Source organism: Dipodascopsis tothii, assembly GCF_038497935.1.
Source record: "Dipodascopsis tothii strain CBS 759.85 unplaced genomic scaffold V1510scaffold_3, whole genome shotgun sequence".
NCBI classification, from domain to species: Eukaryota; Fungi; Ascomycota; class Lipomycetes; order Lipomycetales; family Lipomycetaceae; genus Neoaidaea; species Neoaidaea tothii.
Window position 1 is genome coordinate 555,534 of NW_027117987.1, and position 17,899 is coordinate 573,432.

At 45.2% G+C, this 17,899-nt stretch overlaps 6 protein-coding genes and 1 non-coding gene across 7 annotated transcripts; 5 read left to right on the plus strand and 2 right to left on the minus strand.

The window, feature by feature from the left end:
• Positions 1 to 703: 703 nt before the first annotated feature.
• On the plus strand, positions 704 to 2,401 carry V1510DRAFT_360064 (general substrate transporter; the record flags this gene model as incomplete). Its single annotated transcript, XM_066931001.1, has 2 exons — positions 704 to 2,077; positions 2,126 to 2,401. The coding sequence occupies 2 exons, from the start codon at positions 704 to 706 to the stop codon at positions 2,399 to 2,401; spliced, it is 1,650 nt and encodes a 549-aa protein (XP_066791323.1).
• A 284-nt stretch (positions 2,402 to 2,685) lies between these two features.
• On the plus strand, positions 2,686 to 2,757 carry V1510DRAFT_t8. Its single transcript has one exon. It is a non-coding gene; the product is annotated as a tRNA-Met (tRNA).
• Positions 2,758 to 2,933: 176 nt separating this feature from the next.
• V1510DRAFT_359972 (major facilitator superfamily domain-containing protein) lies at positions 2,934 to 4,478 on the minus strand (the record flags this gene model as incomplete). The annotated part of the gene is made up of 1 exon (XM_066930996.1): positions 2,934 to 4,478. The coding sequence occupies one exon, from the start codon at positions 4,476 to 4,478 to the stop codon at positions 2,934 to 2,936; it is 1,545 nt and encodes a 514-aa protein (XP_066791324.1).
• A 968-nt stretch (positions 4,479 to 5,446) lies between these two features.
• On the minus strand, positions 5,447 to 10,079 carry V1510DRAFT_411150 (P-loop containing nucleoside triphosphate hydrolase protein). Its single transcript, XM_066932845.1, has 4 exons — positions 9,441 to 10,079; positions 9,182 to 9,399; positions 8,927 to 9,146; positions 5,447 to 8,887 (listed from the first exon to the last, which is right to left on the minus strand). The coding sequence occupies exons 1-4, from the start codon at positions 9,759 to 9,761 to the stop codon at positions 5,552 to 5,554; spliced, it is 4,095 nt and encodes a 1,364-aa protein (XP_066791325.1). The 5' UTR covers positions 9,762 to 10,079; the 3' UTR covers positions 5,447 to 5,551.
• Positions 10,080 to 10,979: 900 nt separating this feature from the next.
• On the plus strand, positions 10,980 to 12,800 carry V1510DRAFT_360196 (MFS general substrate transporter; the record flags this gene model as incomplete). Its single annotated transcript, XM_066931006.1, has 3 exons — positions 10,980 to 11,361; positions 11,399 to 11,868; positions 11,910 to 12,800. The coding sequence occupies 3 exons, from the start codon at positions 10,980 to 10,982 to the stop codon at positions 12,798 to 12,800; spliced, it is 1,743 nt and encodes a 580-aa protein (XP_066791326.1).
• Positions 12,801 to 13,743: 943 nt separating this feature from the next.
• V1510DRAFT_360293 (major facilitator superfamily domain-containing protein) lies at positions 13,744 to 15,167 on the plus strand (the record flags this gene model as incomplete). The annotated part of the gene is made up of 2 exons (XM_066931009.1): positions 13,744 to 13,942; positions 13,981 to 15,167. The coding sequence occupies 2 exons, from the start codon at positions 13,744 to 13,746 to the stop codon at positions 15,165 to 15,167; spliced, it is 1,386 nt and encodes a 461-aa protein (XP_066791327.1).
• A 698-nt stretch (positions 15,168 to 15,865) lies between these two features.
• V1510DRAFT_233554 (aspartic peptidase domain-containing protein) lies at positions 15,866 to 17,797 on the plus strand. The gene has a single exon (XM_066930521.1). It carries the CDS (start codon positions 16,006 to 16,008, stop codon positions 17,626 to 17,628), a length of 1,623 nt encoding a protein of 540 aa, XP_066791328.1. The 5' UTR covers positions 15,866 to 16,005; the 3' UTR covers positions 17,629 to 17,797.
• Positions 17,798 to 17,899: the final 102 nt, after the last annotated feature.

Genomic DNA, 17,899 nt, shown 5'->3' on the forward strand with positions numbered 1-17,899 from the left:
GCTCCCATAATAAATCTGTAGAACCATTAACGTAGGCTCAAGCCACTCACTGGAGGCTGAAAACTGGTTTTGTGGCTTCGTACATGATGTAATATTTGCAATATCAGTAGCGGATCTGAATCTGCAGTCATGTGTTGTTTCTGAGTTAGCAAAGGCTAACAATTTGCATCGATCACTTTAAGCCCCAGTACTGAAGGCATACGCCAGCCGATTTCGAGAACTAGAATTTACGGGCTGGCATGTTCAGATTATATTACTGGCCATACATGCAGATCGGAGGTGGGACGGCACTCGCCGCATCCTGTTGCCCCGCATTACCCCGCAATATCCCGCCGAAATATCTGGGGTTATCCAGCATTGTATCCCGCAATATGCAAGTTTACTGATCAGCTCTGGGGTAAATTAATCACAAAGAAGGCATCTTTTAGATTTTTCAAGTCCAGCCCACAGTAAAACTTCTACATTGAGTACTGAAATGCTCGGTCATCCAAAATAGGCTTCCCTTTTTTACCCATCAAACGGGTCATGATCTAGGGGAATGGCAAATGCGGTAGACGGTCAACCTTCGGCGCGTTGGTTATGATGCACTGATAATTAGCTTGAACCGAATTCTATGCCTCCCGCACCTTTCATCAGTATATAAGCATGCGCGGGTCCGCCATTCAGCCAGCTGTTTAGTCATTGAAGACTTGACATACGCATTATGACTTGGAAGATCGAAGCTTTCAAGCGGTCTGAGGACCGCCCAACTCCGAAAGAGGTTTACAACTGGAGAGTATACTACTCTTCAGTGTTTGCTGCCGCAGCAGGCGCCGTTATTGGCTATGATAACGGTTTTGTTGGCGGAACGGTTGCTCTTGATTCATTCCGGCACGAGTTTGGACTCGATAAAATGTCTACTACTCAGGCAAATCTTGTTTCTGCGAACGTGACTTCCCTCTTCCAAGCCGGGTGCTTTTTTGGTGCGCTCTTCATTTATCCGTTTGGTCAGAAATATGGAGCCAGACGCGGTCTTATGGTATCTGCTCTACTCTTTAATATCGGATCTGCCCTTTGTCTGGTTCCCAATCATTCACGAGGCATTGGAGCCATGTATGCAGCCAGAGTTATTGTTGGCTTTGCCGTTGGCGCTACCTCGAACCTGGGACCAATTTACATTTCAGAAATAGCCCCTCCGGGAATCCGTGGGCAGTTACTGGCTATGTACGACGTATTTTGGCAAGTTGGGGGTCTGGTAGGCTTTTGGATTAATTATGCCGTCGCCGAAACATTATCGCCTTCTACAAAACAATGGCATATACCGTTTGCTGTTCAGTTGATCCCTGGCGGATGTTTGTTTATTGGAACGTTTTTTATGAGGGACTCACCTAGATGGCTTCTAGCTGATGGCCAAATGGAGAAGGGCATTCAAACGCTGAGATGGTTCCGGCGACTCGACGAAAGCGATGAATACTTCAGGACTGAGCTCGCGCAGATCGAAGAGGCAATTGAGAGCAGAGCTGGCGCTATTGGATTGGGCTTTTGGGCTCCGATGAAGGCTGTTGCGGGTAACAAGCGAACGCTCAAGCGGATTCTTTTCAGCACGAGTTTGTTCATCTGGCAGAACTCGAGTGGTATCAACGCGGTCAACTACTACTCTACTACTATATTTAAGTCAATCGGTGTACAGGGTACCAACGCGTCACTGTTGACAACAGGCGTCTTTGGAGTGATCAAAACCGTGTCTGTAATGCTGTGGCTCACCTTCCTTGTCGAGTCATGGGGTAGACGGTCGACACTTTTGGTGGGATCTACTGGAGTGTCTCTTTGCATGTTTTACATTGGTGCATATGTCAAGATTGCCAACCCATCTGCTCATCCTAGTTCTTCTATGGACAATGGTGGTAGGTCTGCTATGGCTATGTTTTATATTTGGACAGCATTTTACTCGGCCTCCTGGAACTGGACTCCATGGGTAATCAATGCTGAAATTTTTGACATCCACATCAGAGCGTTTGTCCAGGCTGTAAATGCAGCAGCTAATTGGTTCTGGAGTTTTATTATGGTCAGATTTACACCCCAGATTTTTGCATCGATGGTAAGTGATATAACTAGCTTGGAAAAGTCCAGAGAGCTGACAGTCTAGGGTTACGGGGCGTATATCATGTTTGGTGCATTATCCACAGTTGGATTTTTGTACGTCTTCCTCTTGGTTCCAGAGACCAAGGGAATCCCACTCGAATTAGTCGACCATCTCTTTACGAAGGGAGTGCCCGCGTGGAGAGCACACGACTACGTGCTTAATAAGGAGAAGGAGATCAATGCTGAGTTGACTGTTCTCGAAGAAGAGAAGGCTGAAGTTAGTAACGTCGAGGATACGACAGATGCTGCCCGAGCTACGGACAATGCAGGTACATTGTGAGTTTATACAGTTTATAGTCTAGTTTGAAATTGAATTAAAAGTATAATTCGGTGAAGCCTGCTGGACTTTTAAACCTCTTGTAATATACGTGACACAATTCGTGAGCTCGAATATGAGTTGTTCGAATATGGCTTACCTGATGGAAGCTACACTCGTCACTAGTAAAAGGAATACTTGATACGAAAGATTGCACGTAGCAAGTACTCAGCCAGTCTACATCAGTTTCCTGCATATCAAAGTAGCCGTTAAATGTACAGCTATTATCATCTCAAACATGTGTATTGAGCGATGTGGCGCAGTGGAAGCGCGCAGGGCTCATAACCCTGATGTCCTTGGATCGAAACCAAGCATCGCTAGTTTTATTTTTTAGAGGTAAATATTATGGCGCAGTTCTCCATTTTTTCACAACAGTGCTATCGTCTAGCAAGGTGGGCTCTAGTTCGAAATTTACTTTTGAATTGAGTAATGTACATGTCTCTTAAGATATCTTTCACCTTAGTACTCTAGAGATATTTAGTCCCAATGACTATTTCTAATTTTTTTCCTTTTCAGTGAGCTCCTCCTTTATGATATCATCAGCATCAGACGAGTCATCCTCAGTAAGCTTGCGGTTGAGTGCATGAATCTTTTCATCTCTCTTGTAAAACCACAACACAACGATTGTCCACACAACAAGAAGGGAGGAAATCGTAGAGCCATAGATATAACCCTTGTGATATCTTGGCTTGTCTACCGTTGGCCAGACCAATAAGGGGATAAACACCTGTGAACCCTGTGCACAAGCGTTCATGATAATGAGAATGATAGATCTGTAAAAGGGATCATGACGCAGAATGTCGTTTGTCCAGCCATAGAGCACAGATGACATGGCACTGCTAAAGTACTGTAAGCAGTATGCGAACCACTTGGCGCCAAAAGGCACTTCCCAAACGGCAAGAATAATCTGCCCTAGGAAGTTGAGAGACTGAGATAGACACAGGAAAAACCACCGGCTTCTAAAAATATCAGACCCACCGCAAATGATGAACAAGTAGAAGATACCAAGAGCCGGCGGTATGGCTGAGAAATTATTGATCTTCGGGATTGAGTACATGTCCAACGATTTCAGCCAGATCACAAAAGCGCCGGCAGTTCCTGACCCTCCACTGTTCCAAAACAGCACATCCCAGAAGGTAAGAACGTACACATGCCAAGAGGTGAAAATCCTCTTGAACATAGCCTTGTCAAACGAAGATTTCTTGTGATTGAGCTTGGTACCATTGCGCTGCATTCTCTTCTTTGCCAGTTGAATTTCCTCCGCTGTCAGGAACAGAGAGTGACACTTCTCGGGCGTTCCGGGCCACAAGAAAAATCCAATTACACCAATTGGGATTGTGATGGCGGCATCGATAATGAACATCCATCTCCAACCGGAAAGGCCGTGCACACCATTCAGATGCTCGTAAATAGTTGACTGCAGTAAACCGGCAGTCAGGGATCCAAGGTAGACACCAATGTAAAAAATCCCTCCTCTTCTTCCGATCTCATCAGCTTTAAACCAGCTGCCCAGCACATAATGAACGCCCGGGAAGAAGGTTGCCTCGGCACAGCCAATTAAAAATCGCAATGCCATCATCTGTGCTTTATTCTGAGCTTTATACTGCGCCAGTGTGAAAAAGCCCCAGAGAATATCCATTCCGGGTATGAACAGTTCCATGCGCACGATGGGAAACAGATACATGAAAGGGAGCTGGAACGCTGTGCATCCGACATTGTACATAATCTGCAAATGCACTAGGGAGTTTCCTTCAAGCTGAAGCTCCTCTTCCATGCCAGACACGTATGCATTGTTGATATTATTCTGATCCAACGATTTAACCCAGTAGCAGACTAGAGAAAAGACAGTAATAAGAATATCAAGCTTAAAAAGCAGACGACGTTCAGCCGGTGTGTCTGACTTATCAAACCATCTTACAAAAATTCTTCCTTTCTTCTCATCACGATGTTCGTACTCGTCGAAAAACTTCCACCATGGTCGCGACTTTGGCTTCTCCAAAGCTCGCTGCTCTTCTAAGTATATACCGGACTGGGAACTCATGTTCTATAGAGCTGGAAAAGCGAGAGAATGGAAGTTATGGGGACCGCGTGGCGGGTTTTATAGAATTGAATGGACCTGACAGTTGCCGATGCGACTTTTACATTGCGCCAAAGACCATAAAATTGAGTCAGGATGTATGTACTGTACTACCTATCGAGCTAGGAGAAATAGAGAGAGTCATTACCATGGTACAGGCAAATTTCACTGCTATCATACTTCTATCGGAAGCCACGAAGCAATCACTGGATACATGCCGAAATCACGTCAAATTGCCCGCACAACTAATTTAATGTGATAGAATAAATGCTTCTAACAGCTAGGCACTGAAGCTTAAAAGCTGTTCTTGACCTCTCATATCGATAAGACTCCTCACCGGAATCTACGGCTAGTTGATAAATGCAGATATTTATCGGATTCTGTACGCGAAAGTGTTTCATGCGATGGTGTAACTATTGTGCCATATCGACAACATCTACACTAGCTATTATAAGCCTAGCATATAATGTATGTTGTTAAGTTTGTGCTCCGGATTTCATAAGGTTTGGTTTTCGCGTATCGCACGTGCTACTAGTACGAAGAACCGCTACAACACACCAAAACATCAGCCTGAGCGGGTGACGTTCTTTTCTCGGTTTATGTCAAACTTCACGGTCTAATGTCGCAAGACTCGTATACATACATAAGAGGTTTACTCTCCCTCGCGTCATTCGTATTCAGACGCGATTAGTGCTCGAATATATGGCGGTTCTCATAGCATTGCAATTTTGGCAATTGTGCAACTGAATAGCTCAGCAGATAGAATTGACTAAATTGTGCAACTGAATAGCTCAGCAGATAGAATTGACTCAACTGACGCCGTCGTGGCGAGTCATCTGATCTGAGCAGGATCTAAGATTCCTGTCAGTGCTGTTGCATAAGCGTTATATTTGCTATATGCAAACAGACAGGTAACACAAGTGGTCAGTGCGATTTATACTAGCAGGAATTTTTATTGACTACACCAACTCGGTTTCATAGCTCTATATTCGTTTACCAGTTCATAAAATTCTAGTCACTTGACTTGTTGCACATCCTTACAGAGTTTGCGCCAGCACCAAGTCATAATATCTTCCCTGCTTGAGCAAAAGCTCATGGTGATTTCCAGACTCGATTACCTTGCCATGCTCGATCACATAAATTACATCTGCATTCTGAATCGTGCTTAGCCTATGAGTGACTGCAATTGTGGTTCTCCCCTTGGCAGCCTTGTCCAAGGCTTCTTGGACCACTTCTTCAGATTCGCTATCAAGTGCCGAAGTGGCCTCATCAAGCAGTAATATCTTTGGCTGTCTTACCAATGCGCGGGCTATCGCAATTCTTTGCTTTTGGCCGCCACTGAACAATACACCTTTGGCACCACACTGAGTATTATAACCCTCCGGTAGCGCTGAAATGAACTCATGGATGTTTGCCTGTTTGCATGCTTCAATGATCTCATCGTCGCCCACATCGTGTGATACACCAAGCTTGATGTTATCGTAAACGCTCAGTGCATAGAGAATAGGCTCTTGCTGAACAATGGCCATGGTCTTTCTGTACTCAGACAAGTTGAACTCCGAAATATCTTTGCCATCTAATAGAATTTGACCAGATAGCGGCTTATAAAATGACTCAATCAAACCAATAGTGGTACTTTTTCCACACCCAGATGATCCGACCAGTGCGACATACTGTCCTTGCTTGATAGATAGATTCAGACCACGCAAAACAGGAACCTCTGGTCGACTGGGGTATCTGAAAACGACATTCGAAAACTCTATATTGCCGAGGACATTCTCCGGGATGTCACCTAGCTTGCTCCACGTATCAATAGAAGGAACCCTTTCAAAGAGATCTTTAATGTTTGCGGCAGCCTGTCTAGCCTTGCCCATGTCTGGTGCATAAGAGAACACAATACCTGCCGCCTGTGAACCGAATACTGTTGACATAAACGCAATGTAGAACTGAACAGTGGAGTATTCGCCAGTTTTCAGGAACTGGCTACCATACCAGAATGCTAAAGACATGATAAGAAATTGCAGCCCCTGAGCAGCTCCAAAAAGTAAAGAGGACCGAGCGTTAAACTTCCAATTTTCCCTGATCTGGTTTTGAAGAATCGTCTGGTAGTAGTCTTGAACTGCACCCTGCCTGGTGAGAGTTGCTATTGTTCGAATGGCAGCAGCGGCCTCACAAGCGTAGGTCGCTGACTTCTCATTGACAATTTGTGTTTGCTTTTGCACTTTCGAAAGTAAAGAAAAGCGAAAGTAACCGCACGCAACCATGAGAGGCACACATGCGACAAAAACAGCGGCCATCTTGGGAGCCACGATCAAAGAAAGAGCGATGCCACAGAAGACGTTAGATCCGGCCTGTAAAATTTGGCCAAGGGTTGAGCCACTAATTCCTTCAACCGCCTGCGCATCCGAAGATAGCATGTTAGTCAAAGATCCAGACGAGTGATCTTCGGCATCAAAGTAGGCAATTTCTTGGCGCAGTAAGTGCTTCAATGTCAAGAAGCGAATGCGATGTATCAATCTCTGTGCGATGAAAGATAGGTAGTAGTTTGACAAGAAAAACGCACCAGCCATTATAAAGCCTACCATGACAAACATGCCTGAAAACAAACGGATATCTCTCAACATATGATCACTGTCATCTGCACCATACCGAAAGGCAGTCACGCATTTTGCATAGAGAATAGCGATAATCGGGTGACCAAGGCCCGTGATAAAAGCCAATGTAATACCTGCGATCATCGATCTTCTTTCCAGCAAGCTCAATTTAAAAATGAATGCAATGAGTTTGAGAGTGGATTCATCGGCACTGGTTCCGTTCTCGAGTGAGCTATTGAAGGATTCACTTTCTTTATGATCCTTAGAGGCCGATTTCTCAGAGTCTGCCTGGTACCCGATCAAAGTTCCATCAGAGGACACTGTAGACTCGGAGCCGGAGGGTGAACGACTTCTAGTGGGTGTGACCGAGCGGCTTGACTTCTCTGATACCTTTCCGGCGTTCTTTTTAGCATCCTCACTCTCAGCGATCGTTTGTGCGGTAACAAGATTAAAATATTCGCCCTTTCTCGAAAGAAGCTCTGCGTGCTTCCCTATCTCTTTGATTTGACCCTTTGACATGACGATAATTTGATCAGCATTTTGAATGGTAGAAAGCCTATGTGCAATGGTTATAGTTGTTCTATTTTTCGAAATGACGTCCAGAGCCTCTTGAACAAGAGATTCACTTGTTGAGTCGAGTGCAGAAGTGGCTTCATCCAATAGGAGAATCTTCGGGTTACTTATTATAGCCCTCGCAATGACGATGCGTTGCTTTTGTCCTCCAGACATGAAAAAACCTCTCTCTCCAACTTCGGTGTCAAGTCCATCAGGGAAAGTTTTAATAAATGACCAAGCATTAGCTTGCTTGCACGCTTCAATAACCAGGTCACGTTTTTGGGGTTCGGAGTAATTTTCAAAAGGTGTTCCGACGAGACCGTAGGATACATTGGCATATATCGAGCAAGAGAAAAGTACCGGATCCTGTGATACGATACTCATCTGTTGCCGCAACCACGTGAGGTTGTAGTTCTCAATTGGAACATCGTCAACGAGAATCTGACCTGACACCGGAGAGTAGAAGCGCTCCAGCAATCCAACAATAGTGCTTTTTCCTGAGCCACTGGCACCTACAAGAGCAACATTTGATCCAGCTGATATCTTGAGGTTGTACTGGTTGAGGATGGTTACCGACGGACGAGAAGGGTAAATGAACTTCACATCTCTCAGTTCAATGTTACCTGCAAGAGGGACATCCTTAATTCCTGAGTTGCTATCAGAATCAATCGCTGAAGATCTCTGAACAGTTTTGTAAACTTTTGATGTGGCGGCGATCGCAGTGTTCACCACTCTCAGCAGCGGTGGAACGTTACTCAAAAAGAATGAGCTCATCATCATGGCCATGAGCACGGAAACAACCTCTCCGATCTCAGCAGTGTATGACGCGATAAAATGAGAGCCTTGCCAGAACGCAAGAGCATAGTTGTTGTATGTTCCAAGCCAAAGAATGCCGATCATAGCGCCAAGGACCATACCGGAACGGTGTCCCCATACTTCCGTCACTTCGAGATACCGATCGTATTCATTTGAAAGTCGCTCCTCTGTTCCAAAGGCCTGAACGTTGCGAACATTGGTGATGATTTCTTCAGCAATCGATGCACCCGAAGAATACCCTGCTAGTGACTTTCTTGTAAACTTGACCATGTAACGCGAACAAGTGATCATGGAAGCGAACACAACCGCAGTAATAGAGATCAGAATGAAGGCTAGTCTATATGAGCGCGAGAATGCGATGATCAAAGCAACAACAACGGTCGTACTGTTTGAGGTCAACTGTCCCATCTGAATCTGTCAGCATGTTGAAATTTACCTCCCACAAACCTTTTCAGATATGCCCTCTTGGATGAGCAATGTGTCCGACGAGATTCGACTGGTGACTTCGCCCGATCCAAGACGGTCAAAAAAGGCAATGTTCTGCTTCATGATCGCTCGCAAGTAATTTTCCCGAATCCGAGAGGAGATAATCTCGCCCCTCTCAATGAAAAGATATGTGTAGATAGAAGAGAAGACAATGTCTCCGATTGCGAGATATACGAAATAGCTATAGTATCAGCAGATATATCATTTTGGTCTTACATCACAAATCTGTTCACCGAATCTTGAAAGTACTCAGGACTAGATGAGTAGTACGAGTCTTGATCAATGAAATGCGTTGAGTTCCCTCCATAGCTTGTATTGTTTGAAGATGCACTAGAGGATATCTCACTGCTGGAATGATTTTGAAAGCTCGGGTAGCCATAGACATTTGGAGGGCGATAAGTCACAAATATTTGAGCAATGTTTCCAACGAAGAGCTGGCCGTGTCAATAGTGTTCAGTTTTAGTTTCAAACATACCGGCATCAACGGCCGAAGCGCACCTGAGAATATGGCGGACACATATGCAACTACTAGCAAAACCCGATCAGTTCTGGACGCAAACCTGTAAAGTGACAAAAAGTTGGCCTTGTAGTCTTGTTCTTCTACTTGCGCACGAAGAATTTCAGCCTCGCGCTTAGGTAAGGAGGAGAATTCATCTAGTAGACTGTAAGTGGTATCATCCTTCTTCAGAAGTGGTGTTCTGGCACTTGTCACTGTGTCGCCAGAGAGGGTGCCTTCGGACGACTTGTCGCTTGCTTGACCCCTGGAAAAGAGCGACGAAATCTTCTGCACCATCATTAACTGCCGGACTCTGTTGGCTCTTGAGACATAGTGGTGGGCGATAGCCAATGTATATACTCTTCACGATGTTATCTCTTCGCACATCTCCTACCTGCGCTTGAAAATATACGGTGAAGTCTATCGGCTTTCTGCTCTATCTACCATTGCGTATTGTAGCGTGCGATTGTCAATAGTATACATCGACCAATGACATTCCTTGCATTGCCTATTTGAACGTAGAAATTCATGACGAATATTTGCATTGCCTATTTGAACGTAGAAATTCATGACGAATATCAATCATACACCCGAAGTAGAAAATAGAAATTGTCGTGGTGCTGCCGGGCACTATTGCGAAGTAGTGATGCGATAAGATGCAATATACGCCAACTCATTTCACTTGGCTAGCTGGAAACTGTATTGTGAACTATATTGTGAAAACTCCCAAGACATTCGCTCTTTTCGTTTCGTTGACGTTATATATATTGCTCAATGTCTCTTCGAATTCGTTTTGACTCTTTATTCGAACAATACAAGCTGAAAATCTGTTATGAAGGACGGTAGAGTAGTGGAATTCCGAGCCAAACGTAGTCGTACCCGGTGATCGTGAGAGGCTATAGTTGGCGCTCGACCGCGCTAAAAGAGCCATAAGAAGAATAGAGGCAAGCTTTAATACCATAACCCCACATTACCCCTGATATGCACCAGCGCAATGACCTCTGTAATTCAGCTTGATAGCACCTCGTGCATATGCAGAGATTGCTATTGTCGGTATTTCGATTTCACATACAACTGTGAAGCCGGAGAACTCCGGAAGTTGCGGTTGAAATACTCACTCGACCATTACCTCTATACCGAGTAAGATTCGCTTTCGCCAAGGCCACAGAAGTTCGTGTTTATCATACTTGGAGAACTTGTCTAAACCTGCGTAGTTTTTAAACTTCATAGTCTTTTCACATGACTTCTCTCTTTCACTTAGAGGTGACTTTGGATTTCTCGGCAGGCTCTGGGCGTGCTCTCTCGGCAGACTCTGGGCACACTGCTGGGCATATGTCTGGGCAATGCTCTACAACAGTTCAAATCGACATCGCGGATTGCGCAAACCGTACGCTCAATTATGAATGTATCGTCTGATGGAGGATACTGTGGACTTCAAGCCCCCTCGAGTGATGGATATAAAGTCCACAGGATCATGTCAGGTTTAAGGCCAACAGCCTCAGTTCTGCATTGAAAATCATGCCTATCACGCTCGATACCAGCCTTGAGAAGAAGGACCCTGCTGTCTTGGCCAGAGAGCTATCGAAGAGCGGCAGCGAAAAAGATTCGTATGATAAAGCTCTTGAGGGACAGGAAGCTCCAAAGAAAAGAACTTGGTGGCACAAGGAGTACAATGGGGAAGATCTGGACTCTATTGCTACGAAACCGTCTGTGTATGATGATCCAGAACTGGCGAAATTTTATCAACCTAGATCTGACTGGGAGAATATCGAGAGATTTGATCCTGGTGCAAGATGGACATGGCGCGAGGAGAAACCGCTTGTGAGGAAAATCGATTGGTACATTGCACTTTGGGCATGCATCATGTTCATGGCTCTTGAAATAGATCGAACAAACCTGTGTATGTCTAGTACAAGTCTGATGGCTAACATGAATAGCAAACGCACTGACAGATAATTTCTTGGAGGATCTCAATATGATTACGAACGACTACAATTACGGAAATGTAAGTCCTAAGAATTCAAGTACTGACGTCGAGACCATATTCAAGATCTCCTTCGCATGCGCAGAAATTCCATCTCAGCTCATTTCCAAGCGACTCGGTCCTGATAGATGGATTCCAATGCAAATGATGTTATGGTCGATTGTTGGACTCGCTCAATTTTGGCTGACCAATCGTACAACCTTTTTGTTAACGCGGGCACTTCTAGGCGTTTTACAAGGCGGATTCATCCCAGACCTAGTTTTGTATCTGTCCTACTTTTACAAAACCTCTGAGCTAGCTATAAGACTTGGGTGGTTTTGGACAGCATGTGCTCTCGGGGATATTGTTGCCTCGTTCTTCTCGTACGGTCTTCTACACATTGGGTCTTTGACTCCCTATGCCGGGTGGAGATGGATTTTTCTGGTAAGCTCAAGGGACTTTGCACATATGAGCTAACAACCTAGGTTGAAGGCGCCTTTACCTTTGTGATCGGCGTTCTTTCGTGGTTTTTGATGCCTGCTGGCCCTACCCAAACAAAGGGTGGCCTCAGGGGCAAGAATGGCTGGTTTTCGGAACGGGAAGAGATTATCATGGTCAATAGGATCATCAGAGACGACCCTTCCAAGGGCACCATGCACAATCGCCAAGCTATTGACTTGAAGTTGATCTGGAAGTGTTTGACAGACTACGATCTGTGGCCGGTCTATATAATCGGGATTATGTTTCAGATACCGTACACGCCTCCCCGTCAATACCTGACACTCTCTCTAAAGCAGCTCGGCTTTGGAACGTTTAACTCCAATCTGCTGACCATTCCCTCCATTGTTGGCGGAATGATCACATTGAATGCACAGACGTGGTTTAGCACACGGACCAACGAGAGATCGCTCACCGGCTTAATCCCACAAATTTGGACCCTACCGTTTCTGATATCGCTGTTGATACTCCCCACAAGTACGGACTCTTGGACTATGTTTGGTGTTATCACTGGTCTTTTGTCTCACCCTAGCGCACATGCCGTTCAAGTGGCTTGGTGCTCAGGAAACTCGGGTAACGTTGCTCTGCGGACAATATCCTCAGCTCTTTACAACGTGTTCGTGCAGATTTCGGCGATCGCATCATCCAATATTTATCGAGAGGACGATAAACCACGTTATTTGCGCGGTAATAGACAGCTTATGATTGTAAACGTTGCAAACATTCTACTGTACGCCCTAGTGAAGGTCTACTATATGACGCGCAATAAGAGACGCGAGAAGCTGTGGAACTCATGGACAGACGAGCAGCGCCAAGAGTATTTAGAAACGACATCTGACTCGGGCAACAAGATGGTAAATTTTAGGTTTATTCATTGAAACGAACATCGGGATTTTTGGGATATAAGGATTAGCTAAACGTTTGTATGCGCAGCCATCGCTGCGGAAAATGACTTGGAGTCTAGAAAAACAAGTAAGGAGGCATCGAGCCATCGAGCCAAATTATGGACTTTGCTTCCACAATAGCGTGTTCGAGCAATGATACATTCTAGATAAATTATTACAGTTTTATTTTGCACACCTTTGAATAGTATAGAAAGCACACTTGAATGAGCGAGAGTTTCGTCCACGTCTAGTGGCTAATACCGGTATAGCTACCACAACAAGACCGGTTCCGTTCGTATATGACATTAAGCAGTAGTCAACTGACGTTTTGCGAGTATGGCTTTGCCAACCGTTAGGCCATTGTAGAATCTACCGAGAAGCTGCTAGTGTCAAAATATGTGTAAGAAGTGTGGCGCTTTAAAAATCTTCCGACGTTCGCCACACCTTATTTCACAGCGTGCAACAGCATGATGTGGCGCTGTGCAGATCTACGTCTAGCTTCTTTGTACGATCTCCAAAAATGCGCTTCTTAGCCAGTAGTTTAAGGGACTAAGCGAATTTAAAGATGAGCAATTGATTTAAGTGTATTTCATTGATAAGTTTTGCGCAAGGATATATGGGTAATTCTTTGGAATCTGTCTTCGCTCCGACGTAATTAACTTTGTCCTCTTCTAAATTTCCCAATCGAGCTAACATTTCCTCGATGACCTAAACTATCTCTTCCTTCCTTCTAGCTACGTTATAAGAGTCAGTATTATTTTGCAATGCTCCATTACAACAAATTTTAGGCGCCAGAAGTATAAGTACTGGTGGAGAAATTCCCAAACATTACCTAAATACATAGATAGCTCATGAGGTTGCATTCAAACTGACAAGTCGGTCGTAAGATTTTCCAAAGATGGACCTTGCAAAGAGCGGATCCCCGCAAGAGCGGTGTATGGCGTCTGCACCATCGAGAGCTCTCGATCCTCAGGAGCGATCTAAGCACTCCCGCCGAGATCCATACGAGCAGGAGAAGTGCGATGGACACGCGTGGACTAGTGATTCAGGTCCAGAAGAAGCGGATGACATTATTCGTGGTGACTCCAAGTACGAGGCAGAAGTGACACTTTATCCACCGGATGTCGGTGTCAGAGGTAAGCAGCAGATAGCGACCCGGCTCTGACTAGTTAAGCTTGGTTGAACGTTGCGGGAGGTTTTTGTGCTCTGTTCTGTAGTTTTGGCTATGTGAATGTTCTGGGTGTGTTTCTAAACTATTACAAGGACAATCAGCTTTCAGATTACACCAGCTCAGAAATTGCATGGATCACGTCTCTTAACAGTTGCATACTCATTATCGGGGGTCTAATAGTCGGCCGCTTATTCGATATGTATGGACCACGGCCTTTGACTATCTTTGGAAGCATTTTCATGGCTGTCGGTGTTATGACCACTTCGGTCTCAAAAACATACTATCAATTTCTTCTTTCTCAGGGAATATGCACAAGCATCGGATCCTCTGCGCTCTACTACGTGGGCACATCCACTGTCGCTAGCTGGTTCAAGAAACATCGAAGTTTTGCGTTGGGCATTTGCGTCTCTGGATCCTCAGTGGGAGGTGTTGTTCTGCCAATTGTCTTTCGACAAGTTGTCAGCAAGGCCGGCTTTGGTTGGGCAGTGCGGTCACTGGGATTCATAATGCTATTCATGGCTTGCGTTTCTATATTTTCCTTGCAACCTCGACTGCAGCCAAGAGGAAAAACAAGATTCAACTTCAAGCACGATTACATCCGCCCTTTCAAATATGTTCCGATCGTGCTTCTCGCGTGCGGCTTGTTTTGCCTGTATTGGGGAGTCTTGGTACCTTTCAATTATATCCCAGGGCATGCAGTGGCACACCATTTCTCACTCAATATGGCAGACTACTTGGTGAGTTTTTTAAACGCTGGTAGTTTTTTTGGGCGCATACTGGTTGGATTCATGGCCGATAAGATCGGAGCTTATAACTGCTATATTATGGCATTGATTACGAGTGGTCTGCTCTGCTTGGGGCTATGGCTACCAGCAGCTAGCCATGCTGCAATCATTGTTTATGCTGTACTATATGGATTTTTCAGCGGAGCGACAGTCTCGCTGATGGCCGCCCTGATTGCAGCTGTATCACCAGTTGAAGAGATCGGAACTCGTATGGGAGCTATTTCCGCGTTGATGGCGTTATCATCGCTCTCCGGTGCCCCAATCGCAGGTGCGATTCTCAAGGCCGATCACGAATTGTACTATGGCGTTGCTATATGGTCAGGAGTACAACTACTTGCGTCCGCCGTGTTCGTGATCAGTGCGCGCATAATGATCTTTGGGACCAAAATCTTGAAAAAAGCATAAAGCTTACCACGGATAATGCATCATGGGAGATCGGATAAAAACACGAAGGCCGGAAAAAATCCATTGCCCGAAGGAGTTAACTGTATGCGGATAGTAAATACATGCGTTATTGCTCTCTCATAAGTACACGGTACATGAGACTATTCTTTACACCGGGATGATTGATTGTAAAGTGGCTTCTTTGGCATTCAGTACGACGCAAATACTTACGGGTGTACATTATGCCACTACCAATAAGGTGCAGCTAGTACCCCTTCTTTGAAGAGCTAACTTGCTGGAGATTGCCAGTCACAAGAGCTACGGCCCTGAGCACGTTAAAGTTTGATGGAGGAAGATCTTATCGGCTAGAAACTAAGATCGCTATAGTGAACAATGTTAACCAGGTAGCAGTAAGACAACACGCCACCGAAAACAGTTGACGGCATCCTGGCAAGTTGTCGGAACGTATCGGCAATTGAAAGTTGAAAAGTATTGGGTATTGGGTATTGGGTATTGGCACTAGACCTGAAAAGTGGTATGTTATCCTTATGTTCAAAATGCTGGCACAGCCCTGCAGCATGCAGGCAGCCCAAACCACGAGTGTGTGTACGCTAGAAACATCCCCATCAAATCAAACCTGCGGACAAGACACTATAGGCTAAGACATTTTGAGACGATTCTCCTTATGTAAAGAATCATGTCTTAGCTCTGCGTATGCACAGTGCTACTGTAAGTCTGGCAAAAAGCTGGTCAGAGCCTAGACGCATGTCCGATCCACTGATGAACAAGCTTAAATATGGCTTGGGGGACTCAAATATATACATACTTGCAGCACGATACGAAAGGTTACGCATAGACGATGCTTTTCCGTGATCTTGTGCTTGGAGTGGTCCTAACGACTGCGGCAGTGAGCGCTGGCATCGTTGAGACCAAATTTGAAAAGCGCGCTGTGCGCAAAGAAGAGTCTAGCGGATCTCTATTGAAGAGAGCAGACGTTGATTCTGAAGAAGTATCCTTGAAAAATGTCTACTATCGGTATCTGGTAACGATTGCCCTGGGCACACCGCCGCAAGAATCGTTAGTCGAATTGGACACTGGTTCTTCGGATCTCTGGGTGCACACTGATAGCGATCCATTTTGCAAAACTGAAAACTCGCAGTGTGCTGACAACGTATTTTCTCCCGACGACTCGACTACTTATGAGCCCACAGGCGAGGCCTTTGAAATATCTTATCTTGACAAGACTACTGCCAGTGGCGAAGCCGCCAGAGATTACCTGACTGTTGGCGATTATACGCTCAGCAATTTCACGTTTGCTGCTGTTGAGAAATCGAATCTGAGCCAGGCGGTTTTTGGGATAGGCTACGAGGCAATCGAATCAGGCCGTGCTGAACCTGCACGTTACCGTAATTTTCCTTCTGCACTTCTCGACGCGGGTTATATTGAATCACGGACGTTCTCACTATATTTAGATGACATGTTCTCATATTCGGGCTCTATACTGTTCGGTGGAATTAACCCAACAAAATTCAGCGGCGACCTCGCCATTTTTGACACGCTCCCGTCCTTGGGCCACGATATAGTAACGGAGTTTCGTGTAAATCTGACATCGGTCTCAGTACTTAATCAGACTATCTCAACTACTCCGTTGAGAGCTCTACTTGACTCTGGAACTAGTTCGACCATCGTTCCCTCGGAGATTTACAAGGCAGTTGTCGACAATGTTTTGGGTGGAGATGCCTCTGCCAAGATTTACTGTGACTCCATTTCACAGTTTCAGTACGAATACATCACGTACTCGTTTGAGGATTTGGAAATCAATGTGCCCATTTCCGAGCTCTTTCCTCCTATAGAGGTGCTAGCTTCTAACGGCTCGGTGGTTGTGAGTACTGGTGATGACAACCGCAGTCTCTGTAACTTTATTCTTGCAGAGGGCGACGACGTGATTTTGGGAGATACGTTCCTAAGAGCAGCTTATGTGGTGTATGACATTGACAATGACTTGATTGGCATGGCCCCAGCGGCGTTCAATGACGACAGCGCTGACGTGTCTGCTGAGAGCATTATCACACTGGATTCCAATGGTCTGATGAATTATGTGACTACTTCGACAGGGGAAGGTATGTCGTCAACTGAGTCATACACTGCTACATATTCATACACCGGAACAGATTCATACACCGGAACAGATTCATACACTGGAACAGATACATACACTGCTACAGATTCATACATCGCTACAGACACTGCTTCATACACAACGTCGTCAGAGGCCACAAAGGCGACTCCAGAGAAGACATCGCAGGCCACATCGCACAGCCATGGAAATAGCTCTAAGACGTCCGCGGCTATGACGAGCACACAGACTTCGACTCCTTCCGCGACATCAACGCACACGTCAAGCGCGACGAAGCTTGTTGGCCAGCTCTATGGCGCGGTATTACTTGCTGGCATTTTTTTTGTCACTGCATGTGTGCTTTAATATGGTGCATTTACATTAAATATAATTGTATAAACGAACTTTGCAGTAGTTAGAGGAACAGTAGACTAGTAATTGTAGATTTAAAATCTCGATCCAGGGATCAGTATCAAGGAGTAAGGATTAGGGATTAGGGATTAGGGATTAGGGATTAGGGATTAGGGATTAGGGATTAGGGATTAGGGATTTAGGGATTAGGGATTAGGGATTAGGGATTAGGGATTAGGGATTAGGGATTAGGGATTAGGGATTAGGGATTAGGGATTAGGGATTA

Excerpts from the sequence above, each read along its gene's own strand:
- V1510DRAFT_411150 (XM_066932845.1), bottom strand. The coding sequence starts at position 9,761 with ATGATGGTGCAGAAGATTTCGTCGCTCTTTTCCAGGGGTCAAGCAAGC. Across the intron at positions 9,400-9,440 it reads CGCTTCGGCCGTTGATGCCG|CTCTTCGTTGGAAACATTGC; the intron begins GTATGTTTGAAA and ends TGACACGGCCAG. Across the intron at positions 9,147-9,181 it reads TCGGTGAACAGATTTGTGAT|CTATTTCGTATATCTCGCAA; the intron begins GTAAGACCAAAA and ends CTGATACTATAG.
- V1510DRAFT_233554 (XM_066930521.1), top strand. The coding sequence starts at position 16,006 with ATGCTTTTCCGTGATCTTGTGCTTGGAGTGGTCCTAACGACTGCGGCA.